At 41.4% G+C, this 23,324-nt stretch overlaps 1 protein-coding gene across 4 annotated transcripts in view; it reads right to left on the bottom strand.

Moving 5' to 3' along the window:
• The window catches only part of TFAP2D (transcription factor AP-2 delta), a 49,138-nt gene that overhangs the window by 15,484 nt on the left and 10,330 nt on the right, over positions 1-23,324 (bottom strand). For all 4 annotated transcript variants that reach the window (XM_058020785.1, XM_058020786.1, XM_058020788.1 and 1 more), the window contains 3 exons: positions 16,299-16,464; positions 13,469-13,587; positions 5,419-5,560 (listed from right to left, as the gene is read on the bottom strand). In XM_058020785.1, coding sequence (XP_057876768.1) covers positions 5,419-5,560; positions 13,469-13,587; positions 16,299-16,464 — 427 coding nt within the window. The remainder of the gene's footprint in view (positions 1-5,418; positions 5,561-13,468; positions 13,588-16,298; positions 16,465-23,324) is intronic.

A 23,324-nucleotide genomic window follows, 5' to 3' on the forward strand; every position in this document is an offset into this window, starting at 1 on the left:
TATATAGGACCTAGCAATAGGAAACACCCAACAATAAAGCCTCTTGTTCTTTTGTTGTTGCCTTGCTGTTTGTAAATCAGCCTAGGTATGTTCTACCAACAAACTTTTTAAAAAGAATCCAAATCAGTTCCATTTAGCTCATGTCCTCAGAAGATCATTATCTGGACCATGAATGAACAGACATCACTTACTTTCACTTGGCTTATGATTAAAAAAAGGAAAAGGGATCTGTCCAAATTAGCATGGAGTTTTCCATTGCCTGTACTGGAAATAAAAGCACTAATGGGGGATCAGGAGGGTATGATCACATCCAGATAATCAGGAATCCACTTGGGGACGTGATCTTTGTTGGGTTAACCTGGTACTGGTCACAGTGACTACATGTAGCCTGGTAACAGTGGCACCCAGTGAAGTGCAGAGTGCAATCTGATGACTCAGAGTGTGTGTGTGGTTTATTTTGGCAGCACAGATGCAACCACTGTGCCTAGGGACAGTTTCTAATACTACAGAGCATGTCTGTTGGTCCATGATCCCTTTTAGGAGACTCATTGCACACCTGCTCCTAGATAAAATTTGGGTTCTTCATTATCACCTTGTAACTCTTGTCTTTTGGGACATGGGTATAATGGAAAAAATGGGTAAACTCAGCTTGTTGGTCTTTACAAAGTCCTTAATTGCTGAGTTATAAGCAAGAAAACTGTGCTAAGCTGGTTTAACCCTTCCCTTTATGACAGTGATACAAGCTGGGAACAGAGATCTTGGATAGCACTCTCCTGACTAAGAGGAGATGCAGAAACCAATTTCCTGCTGTGCTGCTGGACCCCATCCAAGCCTGATTTCTCTAAATGCTTGTCATCTGCATGGACCTAGACACTGACTGCTTGAAAAGACAGCATCACCCCAGCCTTTCAGGCAAAGAGAGGTATTCAGCAGAAATGTATGTAAATGCAGCATACAGTTTTAATGAATCAGGTCCTTAGAGAAAAAACAGTTCCTTTCAACAACTGAAAACAGTCAGTCATTTTGGCTTCTAAACAATCCACTATCCCCAGTCGGCCCTGTCAGCACTGCTCTTCTCTCCTTCCTCCAACCTCTACTTTCTACCTGTTGAAAAAGTTCATCTTAAAAGTTCTTTTATTTTAACAAAGGAAAGTGTCAAAACCAAGTGTGCAATTAAGTTCCCTTCTATCTTCACGTGTCAAAAGTCTTTACTGAATGTTGGCAGATTGAAAGAAAAGAAAAATACTTTTTTATTATACATGAAAACCTGGAAAAGGCAGTAACCTACTTTTTTTTTCAAGGGGATTTCTAGGCAAAGTCTCAGAGCCTCCAGTACCAGTAAAATATCACCTGGGGTAGTGACAGGGAGATGGGTTGGCAGTTTTTTGCTCAGTTGGACTGTGATTTTGAATAAGCAAAGGAAGATGGCTGTGCTGTCCTGGAGGAGCACAGATTAATAAAAAAAGTCCTGGTCACTCCTGAATAGGAGACATCCAATGATTTGTGATATGTGGTCCACTATATGACCAGAAAAAGAGAAAAAATTCTGTACTGGGTCAAAACAAGAGCCCATGATCCCTACCAGTGGCCAAAGCAAATGTCTGGTGTTGAGTACAAGAGTGGGACAAATGTGAGTCCATGAATCTGATTTATTCTGTGTGGCAGAGTTTCCAGGTATCCAAGGACCAGATATCAGAGAAGTGTCATGAGCCAGATGCTGAGTAATCTGTGCTGGCTGTAATCAACTCCACAATAAAATTATTATTCACTGTATTCTGGTTTGGTCTGTGTAAATGTGGGTGTATCTGTCCCTCTGATCATATGGAAGACCTTGTGCTGTGAAACACTGGGATGTTTCCTGTAGGATGCTGTGCCTCTCCAGTAACTGAAATAGTTGACACAGCCTTCAGCAGTGTTGGAACTGTCCAAGCTACAAATTGGTCAGGTTCTGTCCCCTGCTGTAAAACCTCTCAGGCTCTCCCACGCCTCTGCAAGGCAAATTGACCCATGTTTAAAGACCCTATAAAACCCGGTCCCACTAATTTTTTAATATTTCTAGATTATTTGAATATGTATCTTGAGACCTTTTTTACATTTCTAGGGTTGACAGGCCAATATAATACCATTTGGCCCGAATTGTGACAATTCAGTCTTTTTTCGGAGAATTTTGGACTGTCCAGAAAACCATCCACTTGCCCAGACAATCATCTGATTAGTCAAAGGAGGTGAGTGGAAAGAAAGAGAATAGTAGGAGATGTTTTCTCTCATTGCTTATGCTTTTCTGACCCTTTCAACTCTTTTTCAGCCTGTTTCACTCCCATCCTGCCATTGCTGACACTTGTGTTCAGCAGTGAACAGTGCCTGCACAGCCCAATCATCTCTTCTTCCCATGACAATTATTAAGTAGAGCTCTCATTCTTCATTGTCTAGTCCATAAAACTGTTAGAACAGACCATGTCACCATCCTGTTGCATCAATTTGTACTGTCCCAGGCAAGGTCCTGAGTTTGCAAATGGGAGAGACCATTTCCATGAGGTAGCTTTGGAAGGTGAAGCAGTTTAACAAAATGAGTGTGATTTGTTCCATGATGGACAGCAGTCCTGTTTTTGTTCTCTGTAATTCTATCAGCGTGGCCTCAGACCAGGTAGGGCTGAGCAGGGTAATGAAAAGAGTCAATTAAGCTCAGTGGCCTCCATGTGTTGGCTGTTGGCATCTAAAATATCATTTTTTAGCTTTCACTGGCCCATGGGCCACAGTTCTGTGCATGGCAGCTGAACTGCTTCCACTCAGGCTAGGTGGATTGCTTGACTACAAGGTCTTTATGCCCTTGATGTCAAGGAGGCCTGGGAGCTCCTACTGGACCCTGGAGCCTTCATCATTGTGGACATTTAGGGCTCTGTTTCATTACCCACGTGTAGATTTGTAATACCCAGGACATCCATAGCCACTGGCAAATACAACACAGTAACAAAAACAGATCTGTGTGCTCCTGGAGCAGCAGCTCATGGCCAAACTGGATAACCCAGTTCAACGCAAATGGCACTGGTTGCCTTGGTTTGGGCAGTTTAACTGAGCCAATGAATTTGGATGTCTAAATCCATAATGGAAATACACATACATATGAAAAACTGTGGAAACCATTTTACCCTTTCCATTTGTTTTTCTCATCACCTATATTCTGGGCATTGTGGAAATTGTTCTTTCCCCTTATTTTTCCTCAGGACCCCACATGTGAGAACTTTTGTGGGCTTCTGGCTCTGTCCCACAGTGGGCAGCAGCAACACACAGAGGCAGCAGCACTCCAGCTCTTTCCACAGACAAAGCTTGAGTGATCTTACCACCCTGGAATTTCTGTGTTGGTTTTGGTAGCAGCATAATAATAATGCCCTGCTTTTTCTGTCATCACTCAAAAGCCCATGAGTCAGGGAAGCTGTGGAATTGCTGAAATTGCCAACCTAAAGCTTCAGTATGGCTGGTGAGCAGTGGAAAGTCCTGATGATTGTCTAGAGCTCTTTGCATCAGACATGGAGAAGCATGGCTGGGAAATGCCATGCTGATTTTGTGATGTTGGGGACCCGTGTTTCCTGGAACACCTGGGCTGGATTGGGAATCCCTGTTCTCCTTGCAGGCAGGAGAGGGCAGTAGTAACACACACATTGACCCATCTGTCCCTCTTACCAACCCTGACTGCAGGAGGATGTGGCCTTGCTATTATTGACAGACCTCTCTGAGCTATTTCCTGGTGCTTTTAACTGATAGGATGAGGGGAAAAGGAATTTTGTTCCTAACAAGTGCTGGATAACAGTCTACAAGCCCGAAGTTCATTGGGGTTAGAGGCAGTGCATGCCCATGATACCTCATCTCAACAGTGAAAGAGGCTGAGAAAACGGATATGGGGTGGTGAGAAAGGGTAGTGAGATTTCTATATGGCCCTGAGTGGCACAGCCTTTGGGGGACAGGACGTAAAAGTGACCCACCAATTATTACAACCCATGGCTTTGTGATTTCTCACTAGAGCCAGGGAAAAATGGGGAATATTTGCATCATTTTAGTTGAATTGTGTTCCATGAATGGGACAAATCCTCAGCTGGGAGGCAGGATGTTCATGGGCTACACAGCAATGGGGAGACACAACTTGCAGAGAGGAATTTTTTCTGGCCAGCTGGTTTATTCTCATGCCTCTGAAACCCCATGAGCCCTTAAACGTGGATAGAGGTAAGAATAAGATAATATTCCACTTACATTATTCCTTTTAATGTACAGGGGAATTAGGAACATGGTATATGAAGTCTCTCATCACCTTCACAACCAGAAAATTCCTGCTATCCACATGGTGATGCTTTTATCAGACCAGGGAAGGACCACAGACTATATTCATAGGATTCACAAGCATGAGATGTTTGAGAGCATCTCATCCCTGGGTCACTGTCAGGGCAAAATGCTCTGGATACAAGAGGGACACCAAGGCCAGGAATCTTGCCAAAGCAGAAGGGCATTGGGATACACAGGACAATCCTGTTGCTGCTCAGCCCTTTCCCCTAGTACAGGGAAATTCACAGCCTGGAAGGGTTTCCAAACACTTCCAGCATGGAGGGGATGATTTGAGAGCTCGGATTTGTGGTCTCAGCTCTACTTCAGCCTCAAATGTGAAACTGCAGTGAGCACAGCAAGACTGTGAACGCGTTCAAGGTTACCCCACACAGTCAGACCACACACCTAGGGCAGGTCTGCCCTACTTCACACAGACTATTTATTCCTGTTTCCCATGGCTTATGAAGGCTAATTCTTCCCTCATCAAGGCTAATTAACCTAGAAGAAATGTTATCCTAACATGATGTTACTGCTCCAGGGAGACAGAGTGGCTTGTTTAGAGTGAAGCCTGATGCCTCTTTGTGTCTTTAATGTATTTAGCAAAGCTCCCCTGCTGTTGTACATTGTTCCAGTGCCTTTGACTTCAGGGGAGCTCTTGCAGTCTTTATCCAGAGAGGATCTGTCCTTCTGCAAACCAGCTCTCCCTCAGCAGACTAATGATAATTACCCAACAGTAACCAGTACTCCAGCAAAGGCTTAGATCTGCTCACATACAAACAGGAGACAAAGCCAGTTTCCATCCCACAGATCTTACCATGTAATAATATCCTCTGCTCTCATCTAAACCAAAGCCTCTGGGAAGATGTATGTGCCCCCTAAACCACAGGCAATGAGAGCACAGCCACTAAAACCCCACTGCAGTAAATCAGGTCCCTCTTTCAGCATCTCCGAGGAGGATCTCACTCACCCACAGCCAGTGAGCCCTGCTGTGATAGCAGCCACCACAATCCCAGCTCCATACTCCCACTCCTCCCTCCCCCAGCCCACAGATCCCACATGGAGAAGTGACAGACCGATTTCTTTTTTTTGCTCCCTCTCCCTCCTTACTTGGTCGCTAGGATCATCTTTTTCCTCGCTGTCTGCTCTTTCTGTTCCATGTGCTGTCTGGCAATGTGCTCTCCTACTGCCTTGGCAGGGAACTCTGTTTCACAGGTGTAGCCGAAATCTCTGGCCAAATGTAGCGCTTCCCCTGCGGTCAAACAAAATGGGTCAGTCATTTCTTAAGGTTATTATTACCATCATCATCGTCATTACATTGTTGTTATTATTGTTCCAGAATTCATTACATTCTTAAAAAAAAAACAACCAAACATTAGCAAATCACTTCTGTAGACAGTGATTCTCAAGTCAGTTGCACATTTCAGCCCAGCTGGGCTGTTGATGCTTAGCCATCAGCTGGTGCCAGGCAGAAGATAGGAAGGATATTCCTCTCATCAGATGGAAAGATGTCCCTCTCAGGAGAAAATACTGGCCAAGACACTTGGTCCTGCCTTGCCACCAGTGAGTATTGGGCAGCTGCCCAATTTTGCAAGCCCTGTTCATAATTTATATTCAAGGCATGGAAAAGAGCAGAAAGTAGGAATAAACAACTTTGAAGACCTGAGTCAGCCTTTGGTGCCTCTGTGCCTGGGTGTAATGGAAGAAGAACCCTCTACCCCAGAAAAGCCCCATGGGGATAACACACATTCCAGTACATTTCCTTAGAGGTTAAGCCAACAGTACAAGTGCCCCACACCAGAGAAGAACAGACCCCAAGGGAGAACTCAATAAATAATTTTGTTTCCAGAAGGATTGCAAACAAAACTGACCAGGCAAAACAACAAGGGAAGATGATGAAGAAGGCAGTTGCACTGAGCACCTCTCTACCTCACTGCAAAGACTGAACACAAGAACCCAGCTCTGTGCTGACAGACAAATGCCTCTGAAAGGAAAGCACCTTCTTCCCTAGCTTAGAGAATCCAGAATTTAAATTTAGGGTTTACTGAACACTCTGACCTGCATGCTGTGACTCTGACAACCTTGGTGTGGGATTTATCTGATCAAAAGCAGCTGTCTGGATTGCGAACAGCTGTGCCTAAGTTAGCTTTGCCTGGTGGGAAATAGGCATTTCCAGATGACACTTGCTCTCATCTCATTGCAGAAAGAAGAAATAGGTCAGCTACCAGAAGTGTATGTTGAAGCACATCTGCATGAGTGACTAACAGAGATGTGCTCCAGAATAGTTTTGGAGTTCAGGGGTTGTAGATTTTTCACTTTTCTTTTTTTTCAGAGTTGTGTGTTTGATTGCCATCAGAAGTGGCATTGGACTCTGGCTCTTTGAAGTTCAAAAGGCTGAAGCTGCCAGGAGGGATACAGGACATGCAGCTCCTCACTTTGAGAATATCTGCAGTGGAATTCATCAGATTAAATGTCAATATTGATGTCTGACTTAATACTTTCAAGTCAATGGAGACAAAGTAGCACTTGAAGCATGTATCAACCTGTACTAGAGTAGAAGGCAAAAGAGAATCAGAGGAATTATGGAAAGTCTAGATTAGAACTCGGGAAATCACCTTCTGCTGACAGCATCGCCTTAGATGACGTCATTCAAGGCTTTTTCAAGCCTAGTCTTGAATGTTTCCAGCTATGGAAATTCCACAGACGTTCTGAGCAACATAATAAAATGTTAATTATTAATTTAACTTCATTTAAACATTAAATTAAATCATGAAACCCAGAAGTGCTGATTTCTGCCTGTTTACTATGATCTAACATGAGAAGGTGCAACTGCAGTGAAGGTGGGGAGATGAATCCCATTCTCAGCCAGGCTTGGTTAAGCCAAGGAAGAGGAGAAGTTCCATGGAAACAGTGGTCCTGTGCCAGGGACAGTATGAGGAACAAGAAACTGCATGCATTGACCTCTACTTGAACTCCATTCTCCCTCTTTTGAGATATTATTGTCTCCCTTTCTACCACTAGAGCTTTTCATGGAAAAAGACCTTTTGATTCCACAAGAAAATGCTTTACTGGGTGTTTATCTGCCCCAGTTTAATCAGGAACTGACAAAATCCATGCACCACTCTCAGGCAATCTGTTTGCTGATACCAGCCAGCTACAACCTCTGCAGCTGTAACTGACTTTACAGCAAAAATTGAAGATTTGAGTCAAAATCATCTGCTTTCTCTGGATTTGTTTTAAACATGATTTTTCAGTATTCCTAAAAAGAATGAAGACATTAACAAGCAATCAGCATCTCTGAGCTGAAAGGAGAAACAGTTTCCACTTAGTTTGCAGCTTCTAGAAAAGTAAAATAATTTCCAGTGGAAGCAAAATGTGTTTCAGTGATAAGATAACAGAGGATCTGAATGAATAGGCATACAGTTGACTGATTGCTTTGTATTTCAAACACCTATCCCAGGCTTCTTCACGGGTGAGAAAGGGTAAAAATTTAAGCCATAGATTTTACATTTCTGTAGAATAGTTTCAAAATGTCTATTTCAGATATGCTTTTATTCTTCCTTAAATAAAGACTTACAGAGTAAACTTATTTCAGAAGAGCACCAGGGCTTTCTTTTCAACAAAATTCTGTTAAAATACTTTGTAGGTTTATCTTCATTACAGCATGGAAAGAAAATAAAAATCAAACCCTTTGAAGCTGTCATCAGGTGCAATTGCAATTTTCCAGACAGCTTCATCATGGTCCCAGTCAGTCCCAGTAACAGTACAAGGAATGTAGACAGCAAAGAATTTAAACATTTAGCCATTGCAAAAGTGTTGGTTTCTTCAGGAGAGCAGAGCTTTTTGTGTTGAAATGTTTGCATTCATTTAACATGATCAAAAATTAAATGACTGAAATGCGAATGTGTCCACTTACTGCTAGAAAAAGAGGGAATGAAAATGTGAATTGTCATTGAAATTTATATTTATAAAGATGGCTTATATTATTTGCTAGAGTTGCGAAAATTATACTAAACTGTTCTGATAATCTGAGAAAATGATTCAAAGGTATAAGACCTGTCTGGACCTGGGATTGTTACTGTGATATAAAACCATTTGAACAAAAAGAAAAAAAATTACTTATCTCTTTTTGAATATAGATTGGTGAAAATGTAGATACAAATGTAATTACTGTTTTTAATGAAGCAATAATTAAAATAATTTAAATTAAAATGGAAAATATTTTTCTGGAAATGGAAAGCTCACATATACTAAAAATACATGTCAGAGCAATGCATATTTATTCATATAAGCATGCATATGGTATAAGGAGCAGGCATCCTGAATTCTAACTACAAATTCTAAATTAAAAAACAATTTTAAAATTTGGACTTGAGAACACTCTGCAGAGCATAATTTCTCCTATCTCATTGTTAAGCAAAAATGTAATTTCAAACCAGGAACAAATGATGATTTGATGCTAAGAAGTGTACTGTGATATACATTTTTTTTTTATGAGTAGATATCCTTTTGATTACTGTACAGTAAGATTAAGTCTGCTTGGTGGGGGAAAGTAGTTTATACAAAATGTCATAGAATATGTTCTTTCTTTTTCTACAGCATAATTCAGACAAACATTTACTTTGGGAGAAAATGTGTAAATGTTGGAAATGTGGATGAACTGACCATTTTTCTTTTACCTTAGATTTCCCATCTTCTGCCTAGTTGTTATTTACCTCATTATGAGAATCACAATAAAGGTAGAAACCACCAAACCCCCTGACCTTGTTTCAATCTAAATTCAACCTAAAAACCTAAAATCCAATTTCCCTGTGTGGAAATGTGTATGAACCAATCTTTTGTCTTTCACCTTAGATTTTCCATCTTCTGCCTATTTGTTATTTACCTCACAGTAGGAATAATGATAAAGGTAGAAACAAGTAAAATGCCTTACTATTATAGTTACTTGCCTTGTTTCAATCTAGATTCAACCAAAAAACCTAAGATCCAATTTCCCCGTGTGGAAATGTGGATGAACTGACCTTTTTTGTTTGTGAACCGACCTTAGATTTCCCATCTGCTGCCTAGTTGTTATTTACCTCACAATAGGAATCATGATAAAGGTAGAAACAACTAAAACCTCTTACTATTATCGTTACTTGCCTTGTTTCAATGTAAATTCAACCTAAAATCCTAATCCTAAAAACCTAAAATCCAATTTCCCCATGTTGGAAATGTGGATGAACTGATCTTTTTCTTTTACCTTAGATTTCTCATCTTCTGCCTAGTTGCTATTTACCGCACAGTAGGAATCACGATAAAGGTAGAAACAACTAAAACCCCTTACTATTAGAGTTACTTGTCTTGTTACAATCTAAATTCAACTAAAATCCAATTTCTCGGAGTGTGACACCTCCAGGTCTTTCCTCCTGCCGAGATAAAGAGAAATGCTGGGAATCTTGGTCTCTCCTTAAGCCCAGCCCTGCATCTCCTGGCTCTCCTCCGTTTGACAATTGACCAGCGAGCTTTGCACGATGGAAAAGGGACAGGTGCTGGAGCAGAATGGGCAAGGGCAGCTTGGAGAGCCTCGGTGGGGAGAGCAGCACCTTGAAAGGTTTCTGTGGGCAGGTGCAGGAGCAGAGCGAGGGTCCCCCGGGGCCAGCAGGAGTGAGAGCTGCTCCGGTGAGGAGTGAAGGCAGGAGCTGTGTCCCCAGGAGAGGGACACTCGGCATCTGAGCCTCCCACTCTCCTCGGCTGAGCCTCCTCCGGATGCTCTACCCGGCAGAAATGTTACCCAGGGGGAGGAGGGACAGGCGGGAGGTGGAAGGAAAGTTTATTCTATTTGTAGGGTGAGAAGGGAGGAGGAACAAGTGGAAGGAGGTTTAAACAAAGGCTGGTGGGGGAGAAGTGTGATAGTTGAGAGCACGATGAAAAAAGAAGCCACTGACCTATTTTTCTCAAGAGTTTTGGTCCCCAAATGATGAATGCCATTAATTCTCTGTCTGGGAAATATAGTGTCTTAATCAGGTTTGACAGAAAAACAAACTCTAGAATTTTTTATTAGTTTTTCTCCTTTTTTTGTAATCTGATGGCTTAAAAATCATTCATGCACTGCTTTAACCTGCATCTGCAATCACACTTATGCCTTGTTAAGTGACCCGTTCAAACAGAAGGGGACACATCCCCTCTTTTCACATCCTTCATTGCTCCCACTGGAGAAACTTTTGACTCTTTTGAGCCCACAGTAAAGCTTAGCCTTGGAAATACTAGTATTTGTCTGAGAAGACTTTATTTTACAGCAAATATGTAGGAATTTTCCTTTTGGAGCTCGTAAGAGAAATGACCTTTCCCTCAATCTAGTCAGTCCAGGCACTAGAGGGCATCCCTCGCCTGCAGGTTGCACGGTGATGTGTCCCCAGATTGCTCAGGAGAGCCCTGCAACACTGATTTCACCCTCCCTCTCTGCCTTTTCACTCCTTGTACTGATTTATGTGCATGACAAAGAGAACAGAACTGATCTGTCAAACAATTCTTATTTTGGTCCCTAACAAAGACTCTAAAGATGTGACCTGATCCAGCCAGCAGTAAGCATCCTGCAGTAGAGCAGAACTCTAAAGAGAAAAAAACTTTGCAGAAAACAGGAGGCCACAGAATACTTTTCATAAAATCTGGACCTTCATGTGGCAGCCAAAGCCTAGAAATAAATTTCAGTTCCTCCTTGAGTTTAGCAGACTCCCCAAAACTCAATGATTTCAGTACGTTTTAGAGGAAGAGAAGTATGAGTCATGACAGAGATTTTTGACTTGGTTTTTGTCAATAAACACAATAATGCAACTAATTTTGCCATATCTTGTATCACATAGATACAAGAGGTTGAGCATGCTTTTACCTTAAAGAGATATTAAAACCTCAATATATTGAAGACTGTGAGGACTTTTAGTAATAATAAATTTAGAACCATCCATCTAAAGAAGTCAAGAGTGACACAATCCTGGGTTCTTATGAGAGGTACACAGAGTGTACCTGATATTTTAGAGATTTATTAAAACTAACAAATTATAATTATTATTTCCATTTCTGTATTGCTATCACACAGAAAAAGCTTGTGTTGCCTTCTCTCTGGATTCCCTAACCCACACAATAAGCCTATGACCTTCCATTTCTGCCTCCTCCAGCAGCAGGAATCATTGAAGGATGGTTTTCCTTGAAGAAATTGTGCTGTAAGTTAGTTGCACCTGGAAGGAATATCTGCATGTCCAAAGTGAGAGCAGCTTATACCTCCAAGAATTCAATGAGCACCTCCAGGTTTGACCCAGAATTGGTTACACACACAGGAAATGAGCTTCATTTAATTTTCTGTTGGAATGTTAACATGGTGGTGCCATTGCCAAAAATTCCATGGGATAAAATTCACAATTAGCATATCCAGGCAAAAAGGTCTCTGCCAAAGTGAGCTCAGGCACATCAGTATTTGTGTTTAGGACTCACAGCAAGGTAAGGCAAAACAAGGCAAGTCCAAGAACAGAAGCAACACCACAGGTTTGATAGCAGGTTTGCTACAGGCTTTGAATAAAGGCAGGGAGGTGGCACAGCTCCATTCCTGGGAAGCAGGAGTCTAACCCTGACTTAGAGGAAAGGTTCTCAGCCATCAGCCCCAGGCCAGCAGTCGTCAGACAGGTGCCTTCCTCCCTCTCAGTCTCTTCTGATGAATGAATAGCCGGTCACATAGAATCCCAGAGCAATGGAATGGTCTAGGTTGGAAAAAACCTTAAAGATAACCCAGATCCACACCATGCCGTGGGCAGGGACAGTTTCCACCACCCCAGGCTGCTCCAAGCCCCATCCAACGTGGCCTTGGACACTTCCAGGGATCCAGGGGCAGCCACAGCTTCTCTGGGCACCCTGTGCTAGGGCCTCACCACCCTCACAGGGAACAATTTCTTCTTGATTTCAGCTTAAAGCCACCGTTCTGTTCACTGATAAAACCCAGCTGTGTTTATTCTGCCCTGACCCGAGATGCCTGAAGGTGGGAACAGCCCTTGCTCCTCTAACTTGGTACCTTTTCTAAGACTGTAACTCCATGAGAGCTTCCAATTGCAAGCAGGTGTGATATGGACACACCTGTACTTCAGAGCAGCCCCACTGAACTTTCCTATGCTCAGTGACCCCTGAAAATCTCATCCCTTGTCATAGATACTGAAAATCATCAGTGTTGAGGATTCAATGCTATTTCTGCCTTGAAGAGTCTCCATCCTTTGGGATAATAAAAAACTCACAAAGTCCTGAGCAAGCTCTTCTAATTGACCCTGCTTTGAGCAGGAGGATTGGCCTGGGAGATCACCAGAGGAGTCTTCCAGCCTCAATCCTTCTGTAATTCTGTAATTCTGTGGTAATAAGTGCTGAGACCTCAGCCCACTTGCCTAGATCTCTATGGCCCTTTCAGGCTATGACTGTAGAAGGTATTGACCTTTAGGATGAGCTGAGTTCTCTCAGCATCAAGGAGGAGGGATCTGAAAGTCCCAGAGCTGCAACTCACTGCCAAACAACAAACTGGGTACTTAGTGGATTCACCCAGAACAGAGGAGATGCAGGTAGAGTTTCTTCCCTTTGCCTGAGGGGTTTGAACCTGCATCTCCCAGCTGAAGGTTTGAAGAACCTGGCAGTATTTGGTGAATGATATTTAAACAACAAATAAAGGCCAAGAAGGTATCTCCTGAGCCTGTCTACATATTATCTGAAAACAGATTTCATTCATTTATGTGTGTGGGGAAAAGGCTTGTCTAAATATTATGCTTTCTTATGGGAGACAAAAAAAAAATCATCACATTTTTGGACCAGCTCCAGGAAATTCATAAGTTAAAAAAAAAAGATAAGGAGGATAAACAAACCTACTTACAGAGTTAGTATAAGACATTCATCTCTCTCACAAGAACACTCAGAACATTGATTTGTAAGCACAAATCAATGCTGAGGAAACTGCAGAACCAAGACATTTGCTGGGAGCCAAGATATCTCAGAGTAAACTTCCATTCTGCAACTCACTCTTTCTATGGCTTTAGGCAAGTCAGGTCTCTTTATACAAAATACAGATTATGGAATTTAACCCTATGGCTGAAAAGGGTTGCATGCCATGAAACATTTTAATAATGGTAATATTATATTGCAATATTAGAGACCCTACCTTCTACCAGGGAAGTCAGGAGTGTGACATTTGCTGCTTTTCTTCTTCCTGCAGGCAAATTTAGTCCAAGTCTGTCTAATTTTTCTCTCAAGCAGCGTCCTCCGTTCTTGGATTTTGCTCTGTCATGAGAGAACAGCAGGAAAGAGAGATATTTGTCATTATTCTGCACCTTTCCCCCATGTTAATATAAACCTAGAAATTGTGCACACTTCATTGACAAATATGTAGGGTAATGCCTTCAGTGGTGACATCCACAGGAAATATTTCAGAGCTGTATTCTTAATTTCCTGCGTACTCTAGGTGATTCTTTAATCTAGGTGATTCTTTAACACTATCTCTTTGGCAGAGTTAGAGATTTTAATGCCTGTCATGGGGGCATCAGATCTTCATGCAGTTTCCACCTAGTGGAGCCCAGTGTCCTGATCTGGGCATGGCACCTGGGGTTTCAGTGACTAAATGTAAATATTGACAGTGCAAACACTTACACCTGATTTAGCCAAGCCAGGCTCCAAAGACAAATTAGACACAAACATGACCTTCTAGAATTAGATTAAACTGATATCCACAATGAGTGAACTTTACTCATCTTTGGCTATTAAAGGAAGCCAGATAGATACTTAGATGTACATGTCTATGTGGAAACCAGCTCTAACTATCCCTTTATAATTTATGCAGAGACCTGGGTATTTGGAAATGTTGCCTGCAAAGCCCAAAACTCACAAGTAAGAAGGCCAAGACAAGAGGAAATGCTGAAGCTAAAATCTCAGCCATCATTGGTTATCTGTGCCCCATTGCCAAACACCTGCATCCCATTGTTCTCACAAAATGGGTCCTGGGGTGTCCCAGCTACTTTTCTGTAGAGTTTGAGTCATTTCAGACAAATCCACTAATGCAGCAGATGTAGGTTCAAATTCTTCCTCAGCCTGAGGGAATTTAAACCTGTCTTTCAAACAGATGCAGCAGTCAGCTGACAGCAAACAACTAATGTTAAAATGCTTCAACAATGAATAAAACAGTGACTGGAACCCCGATATCTCCCATCCCAAATGAATGACCTGTCCTTTAATTAGATAAGAGTCTACACCTTTGTTTTTTGTACAAGAAATTCATAATTAACTCCAAATGAGACTGAGGGGTCCATAGCATAGAAAAAGTAATTATTGAGTAGCAAAAATAATTAACTAAATATTTTGAGGTTCATGTCCAGGTTCCATCAGGCAGAAGAGGAAACCAAAAACAGAGTATCACCATTTGGATGTCTGCTTTTATGCATTAAAAAATAACAAAACTTTGGCCACATTGTTTGTCAGGAAATATCTTCTGAAAAGAATTTTTTCTTTATTCAGAAGAACACTTTACTCCCAAAGCAAGCTATTTGGGAAGATAGGTAACCAGTGACTGCTGACAGGATGCAGAAACAAGCCTTCAAGGTCTCAGGCAAACAATCAATGAGATTTTGTTTTCCTACATCTTTCCTGGTCAAATACAGAGTATGTATTTGAGATTCCTACCTTGAGCCTGTTCCCCAGCTGTGAAACCCTCAGTGACAAACTGACCAAATCTCTTCCATTGCTCTCTCTGATTCATAAAACGGAATCAGCACATCCAAAGTGCAGACAGAGAGGAGTCCCTAGTTTTTGCAAACTCCTGAACCATGCCAAGGGTTAATTTGGGAGAGGAGATATTTAGTCTGGGTCAAAAACCTGTGGGGATCATTCAAACATTTTGATAACAGAGGAGAGAAGGGAGCCCCCACATTCAAGTCGATGCCCTTGAATCCATAATAGCTTGCACTGTATTGATGAAATCTGCAGCACGAGTATTTAAAAGAGAATTAGCTGAAGATTTCTCCAGGATGAAACAAACAGAGGGGAAATTTTTGGTGAATGTAGATTTTGGATTCCAATGCCCATAGAGGCAGTTGAATGGGACTCACGCCTTGAAAACAATTTATAGTCTACAGTCATTATTCTCCAAGATGCGTCAAGACAGCTCTGGAGTGCCTGCATGTCTCAGGCTGGTTAAAATGACTTTCAGCACAAGCAGGAGGATCAGTGTGGCCCTCAGTGCCAGCAGTGAAATAGCCCATGACTTTCCAGCTAGTTTTGATCAAAGGGTGTTCAGGCAGCTGATGCCATCTGAGCTGACGCCTCAGGGACGCCGTGACTTAGATATGCCTGGCTGAATTACAGTTGCCTCCTGGTTTTCCTCTTGCAGTGTGAGGCACAGTCTGCCCCTTTCCTTCTTTCTGCTCCTGCTCTCTGCAGGTGTCTGCTCTGGTCAGTGAAGGGTCAGAGGCAAAACTTTACCTAAGTCTTCACTTCTCCCCTAATATCTCACAATGAGAAAAGTAAAAGCAGGTTATTCTATCTTTTTTGTGCTCAAAAAAAAACCATGCAAATAAAGGAAGAAAAAGGCATCTCTACATCTCAGTTTTTTATTTTTTTTGTTGAGGGAGGGCTGTAACTATTGCAAAACTATTTTCTTTGAGATTGTTTCTCAGCACGAATTTAGATTTATAGGTCTGGTGAAATTTTCCACAGAGTGAATTTTCTCTTTTTTTGTTTGCTCAAAACAAGTCAAAGCAATTTCTATCCACATCTGATGAATATCTGAAGAGAGGTCAAAAAAATCAATTTTATGAAAAATGTAAACTTGCTAATTTACTGAAAATTCCCCAGTGTTCCCTCCTGATCCATCCCCTTCTGTTCACCTCAAGTGCAACCACTATCCAAGTAGGGGAAAAGAACAAAACCTATCTGTTGAAAATAAATAAAATTAAAGCAATTACTGCATTGTCTAGGAGTTGTTATCCTCACCTTCAACTTACCTTCTCAAAATACCTCCCAGGAGGGAGGCGTTGAGGCATTCTGGTGGTGAAAGGCGCCTCTTCACCTCTGCAATGGTCACTTTGTACTTGGAAGTGGAGCTGAGCAGGGACAAGCGACCAGGGACGGAGCAGAACAGGTCAGTGGGGTTCACAACACAGGTGCCACCTTCAAAAAAAGGAAATGTTAAAGTGAGGGAAAGCTCCTCTTCTGTGTTTTGGCAAACTCAACTATGAAGAACAATTCCGTGCTTCTCTTGTGGTTGATTTTGTTTGGGTTTGGTTTTTCTTAGGGTGTGTGTGGTTTGGCTTTCTGTAATATTATTGTTCTGAGAAAAATGAATGTGTTGGAATTTCAGTGTGGGAACAGTGAATTATTAGTTCTCATAAGCTTTATTGTCAAAACACCTTGTTATGGTTATTTGATATCATTTGATTTCATGCTCTGAAAAAATTACCTATTATCACTAAGGTCTCTCCAATCTAGTATAACTTTAAAAAGATTGAACCCTCACTCACAATTTAAAAAAAAACACAGTTTGTGAAAATATTAGGATGTTGATTCTAATGAGAAATGTTAAATTTAACTCTCATAGCAGTATCTAGGATTACAAAGATGCAAGAACACCATGGATGTGCAGTGATTTGCAGCAAGAACAGCTTTCCACACCTTTGAACTCATAAATTCCTTCCAAAGTTAGGTCAAATCCTCAGCTGATATTAACGATTGAAATCTATTGAGCTACATCAGTTTATCTCAGGTTAGCTCTGCAATTGTTTATTTCTTGAGAGTGGCAATTACTTGGCCTGGGTCTAAAACTGCTGAATGATCACCAAATCTTTCAGTCAAGACTGATCAATAACTCCTCAGGCAAAACTGAGCTTTTAACTTAAAGTTAGTGTGAGAGAGAGAAAGAGAGAAAACTTTCTCTTCAACTGATCCAAGAGAGTAGAACAAACTCCTGGGGAAAAAAAAGAAATAATCTTAAGGACTAACACATATTTTATCACCAAGCAAAAAACGCTTTTCTTTGACCTGCCTTCTCCAACCTGACTACAACAAAAAAATTCTGTGGAAGAAATAAATCTTACCACTGCATGCACTATTATTCCCTGAGGGAAAGATGAGAAAAAAAAGAATAAGCTGCATGCTGCATATGACAGTGGTACAAAATATCATAAAATTCAATGCACTACTAGAAGGAGTTCAGATTGTTTATATGAGGATGATGATATGAAGACCTTCTTACTGTAGAATGGATCTGTGCTCATCACTCATGCTTAAAGGAGGCATACTGTATCTTTCAAAATACCCTGATAGTTTCTTTTTTCCTATGAACATTTTAAATTTTTTTTAACTACAAAAGCTCACTTTGTTGCACTTAAAAATTTCAGCTTCTAACCAAAATTCTATAATGAGAATAGAATAGAATAGAATAGAATAGAATAGAATAGAATAGAATAGAATAGAATAGAATAGAATGACAATTAAAAGGTCCCTTTAGGTAAGATCCTACGCCTTTATCAACTTACACATGCAGCCCTCTCAAAATTAAGGTGACTCTGTTCCACTTCTCACAGAGACAGACTGAAGGATGAACCTTGATTAAATGCAGACTATTGCTTGCTTACATAAGGCAAACAGAATTTCTTTCCAAATATTTCAGCTCTTGAAGGTATATTTAAACATTTGTGCTGACAGCAACACCAGAAAAGAACATCTCTTGGTATCAATCCCAGACGGGTGAGATCCTGACTCAGTGCAGCAGGGTATTTTATGACTTCTAATTATGTTCCAGGGCAGATATTAGTGTCCACTTCTTAGACAGGATATAGAGACAATTCATGCATCACCAAAATATAGGCACATCAAGGGCACTGATGCACATTTTTACACAGCTCAAAGCCACAATTAATGAGCTCGTGTGCTCAAACACAGAAATCTGGCGCCACACGCCTGAAATAATTTTGGGTCTGTGTTGTTTTGGTGTGTTTGGGTTTTCTTTGGTAGATTTTCTTTTCCTTTTTTTTTTTTCCAGAAACCTGTAAATATTTTCAAGCAACGTTTTCCAACTTCTGGTCTGTCAGGTACATTTGTGAAGAGCGTTAACACAGAGTAGATCTGTTTGTTTGGCATCTGCCACACAATGCACATACACACGTGTATATATATATACGTGTCAAGAAAACAGTAGCACTGTCTACATATTTATTTACTTCAATGAGTCTCTAGATTTTATAACGAGTGAGACTGTACTGAAATCAGTGTCATATTAAAGTTCATCTCCTTGCCAGGTTAAGCCAGTATGTGCACCCTTTATGCCAGATAAATAATTGTTCCTTTAATCCAAAAACCTGTTACCCTGCAGCTGCTCCTACACTAACAAGAATTTACTGGAACACTTCTTATTACTATTTAGTAGAAAGTTGCTTACAGGCTGAAATATTTTAAAATATCATGCCCAAGCAACATTATCTAAACCAAAGCAATTCCAGGTGAGCCAGGTATGGGTTAAAAATAAAAGAACTCAGCAAGTCTAGATCATTTGCTTTCCAGAAACATGGGGAACAAGTTGCAAATTACAAGAAGGTAAAATCTATTGCATATAATTATTTCACTCAATTAATTATTCATTGACACAGCAACAGAGAGCAGTGTGGTGCTTTCTAGATGAAGATATATCTTTGTCACAAGCCGTGCGCATTTTTGAAGGCATGAATTTCCTACCAAAAACACCACCTTGGAGAGGAGATGGATGAAGACCTGGCCTTTGCACCAGGGCTTCATTCTGATTTACCAGGATATTTACCACCTTTCTGTGGTAAACAGAAAAAAGGCATAGAGGGCTGCTGAGAAGAGAGGAGAAAGGAGAAGATTAAGGATTAGATTTCTTGTCAAACACAAGCTTCAGAGTATTCCTTCCCTCCTGATTGTGTGTTAGAGTGATTTTGCAAAGCAGCTTAACAGGAAGACCACAAGATATGTTTTAAGGTGAACTAAACAGCAGTGGCAACAAGCAGCTTTTTTTCCTGTCAACACAATGCCACTGGAGGTGCTGCTGGAAAAGTCAATCCTTGCTTAATTGTTGACCCAATCTTGTCATAACAGAGTACATGAGAGATGGGATGCTAAGATACCAGCAGAAGAAGCAGAAATAATGCCTCAAAACCAGAGTGGAAATAATGCTTTTCGTGAGTAGTGATTTAGCCTGGAGATCCCTATTACTCTCAGCAGTTTTTGCTGAATTTGGAAATCTTTGCAGACTGACTTCTGGTGCCAGGACACATTAGACCCCCTCAGCTCATCAAATTAAGAGCCCCACATGCAGGAACAACAAAGAAATCTGCCCACAAATTTCTTTTTGCCACCCAAAGTGTGCCTAAAGAAGGGGAAGCTGTGGGCCTTGCACCCTGGCTCATCATCCATGGTATTCATCCTATGGCAAAGCCAGAAAATGGAAAAGGAGAGCAGGTAGACAGTGAGATAACTGGTGGGATTGTCCAGCTGCTTGCCTCAGCAAATTTGTGCTCTGAGTTCCACATGAAATGGGCCTGTGAGTGTTAAGATTCTTTTTAGGACAACTGTTTATTCCCATAGGGAAGTGATTGTGTGGTCTGATCTGACTTCATCTGTTGCCATAAGGTACTACTTTGGAAATGACTGTAAATTGTGATGGTTGTGCTCTTACAGCCAGAGGTCTGGAAACAGAGGCAGGACAAGATTTAGGCAAAGGGAGAATTATAATTTATATTGCAACTGATAGATAAGGGGGAAAAAAAGAAAAGAAGGAAGATTTTAGGTATTAATCCCTTATTTAAAGCTTCTCTCTCATCCAGCTCTATTCTATTACTTCTTTATTCACGACAGAGTTTTAGTCTCTGATCTGTCATCTTCATGTTGATTTCAAGAAATGCAATTTGTTTTCGCAATAAACACAAGATAATAATGGGTGGGAAAGAGAGAAGCTTTGTGCAGCTGACCTCATCTAGGTGAGACACCAAGGGTCCAAAACTGCTGTGTGCAGAATCCCCAAATCACCTCAAGAGAACATGTATAATCTGATGTAGTTAAAGATGTTCCTGCTCATTGCAAAGGGTTGGACAAGATGACCTTTAAGGGTCTCTTCCAACACAAAATATTCTATGATTCTAAACTATTATTATTTTCAAGTGTCCTGAGAGAGGGGAATGACAAAAGACTAAGTTAGTTTTTATTAGTTTACTTTGGGGGCCCAATCCTTTTCCTTCTGACTGACTGGTTCATGCTCCACACAGGGTCCCCCTTCATGAGAACTGTGCTTTTGCTTTGTCTCCCAAGCCTAGAACAAGCAAAAGTTAGACTATGTGGCACTGGAAAAGGTATTCAGAGCAAACGTGGGGAGAGCATTTTCCCTCTCTCATCCCTGTCTCCACATCAAATAGCACACGTGGGTACAAGATGCCAGCACAAGTGATGATGGGTTGTGCAGATGACAGCAGGGAGAACAGAGCCCTGCTCAAACCCACCCATCCTGTCAGCACAATGAAAATCCCAATAACACACGTGGAGAGGGAGCTCGCTCTGTTTTGGTTGCAGGTTCCCTTTGTACAGATGAAGAGAACAATGGGATGGCTGGAGTGTGGTGGTTTATTCTGATTTAGTTACTCAGGCACCTGCAGAAATGTGAGGTTCCCTTACACCATCAGAGTAAAATATTTGTGCATCCTTTCATTAATAAAATCAACATTCTGGAATATTTTTATACTTTTCATAGGCCATGTTTTGGTTTTTTTTCAGGAATAACAGAGACAAATGTCCATCAATGTCACTAGATCGTTTTTACAATTTAAATACAATTTTTTTCTAAAATATATGTCTATAATTTTGTGCATCCTTACACTCTTCAAGGCCATCTTTTATTTGTTAATTGTAACAGCCACAATATGATGAGTGTTTCATATTCATTCAATACAACATAGTCCCTTTCTCCAAGACATTCACCTGTAAATGTCATGAACCTATGTAAGGAAACATCATAATACACTGGTGACAACACTGCAGAAGTGCTGTTTATTTTGTTTTTCAGGATATAGACATTTGTGTACTTGTGTACATTATTAAGTATAAGCACACCTGAATGTCAACAGATTGATCTTATATAAAATATTAATAGCATACTATGCTTTTTATTAGTCTATTATTTATATCTACAGGTGCTGTTTGTGGGATCCTCCAGTTTATAGTGTATTTTCTGCCCTGTGCTGAAATTCTGGCAAGTTTAGAGTACGTTAGGAAATAAAGACATTAGAATCTGTCTCTCCTTAGCTTTATTCCCTTATCATGTAGCAAATGTAAGCAAGCAGTCATCAGTACAGATTTTGTCAGTACTGTTTAATCCCATTTTCAGTTCCAAAAGGTCTATAAGCAATTTAAAATGTTCTCCAAATTATCCTCACATGACCCAGTCATTAACATCAGCAGCTAAATATTCAAAACTCTAAAACCAATCTACATTTGTCAGTAGGAAGTACTGCAATTTTTGGGGGTTTTTCCCCAGTTGTTCTTTTAGTTTCATTTAAGTTAACAAACTTTTCATTGCATTGGTAGCCACATAAAACCAGCTCATGCCTTGAAGACAAACAATTCCGGATGTCCCTCACTACAACATTCACGCCAAGCAAACAAAGACATGCCTGCATGAACAGCACATGAGGAATTTTTAAATATAAACCAAAAGATTCAGTAAGATTGAGGGCATCACTAGCAGTTTGTAAGACCAGCCTCTTACCTACACCACCTACACAAAAATCCTTTGGTTTTTAAGGATATTAAGAACTGTAAGAGTTTTAAGTGCAAGCAAGGTTTAAAAAAGAGCTTGGGAGAAGCAAGGTGGAAAACAGAGCAATATGAATAGGTGGGTTTGTTACAGGAAACAAGCTTTAAGGATTGTATGAACATGTAAAAATATCTCCTGCCACCAGGACCAGCCCTCCATTTTCGAGGTGTATCAGCCCTGACAGAGGAGAACTTCTGCAACTCCTGGGTTGAAGGGTAAGATCCAAAGAATACCCAAATTAAATATATATTTGCTACATTCCTCTTTCCCATACACAAGGGAAATGCATCTTTCCAATGCCTCTCCTGGTCATCTCTGTGCCACTGGCTTGGGAAAACTGCTGAGTGCAGCTGGGGAGTGCCCGTGCCCCTGCACTGGCTCCTGCAGGACAAAGGCTTGGGCAGGCTGTGTGTGCTGTGGGGTGTGAAGGTGTGGAAAAGGTTTGGGGCTCTGCCCGAGGTGCCCCATGAGTGGGGCAGAGACACTTGAAAGGTGAATCTGTCCCAGGAGCCGCTGGCTGGCTCTGTGTGTGTGTCCCGTACGCGTTTTATGTCGTTGTGTGCCCGCTTGCCCTGTGCTCTTACACACTTCACTCCCGGTGTGTGCCTGAGTTCCTGGGATTCCAGGGGCAGCTCAGCATCCCTTCCGTGCCTGGCTCCAACATCTCCGCTGAGGCAGGCAAAGCTGGGACTGTGCAGACCGTGACACCCCGCAGCTCGAAATGGAGCAAAACGTGATAGAAAAGACAGAATACACAACCTCTACCCCAGCAGGAATGGGGAGCAGCACACAGTCCCAAAGCCAGGGAGAACGCAGCCCAGGGACTTTCCATGACCCTGCTGCCCACCGCCAGAAAATACACTTTTTGTATATCAGCAGGGAAAACAAACAAACGACCAAAAAAAAAAAAATCCCCAAAAAACAACCAAACTTCAAAGAGACAAACAAAACCTCGCCGAAAGATCAAACCAAAATAAAACAAAACAAACCATCAAGCAAACAAACAGAAAAAACTCTCAAAACCCAGCCTGATCTCTTCGCCAAACTTCTGCCCAAGGTCTGGCCGCGGCCAGGAGCAGAGGATGCTGCTGGCTCCGCTCCCTCCCAGCCAAGCCGAGTGCTCGGAGTCCGAGCAAAGCCCTACAGACCACGAGCACAAACCCCAGCACAAACCCCGAGCACAAACCCCGAGCACAAACCCCCTCCATCCCCT

This window comes from Melospiza georgiana, chromosome 3 (genome assembly GCF_028018845.1).
Source record: "Melospiza georgiana isolate bMelGeo1 chromosome 3, bMelGeo1.pri, whole genome shotgun sequence".
NCBI classification, from domain to species: domain Eukaryota; kingdom Metazoa; phylum Chordata; class Aves; order Passeriformes; family Passerellidae; genus Melospiza; species Melospiza georgiana.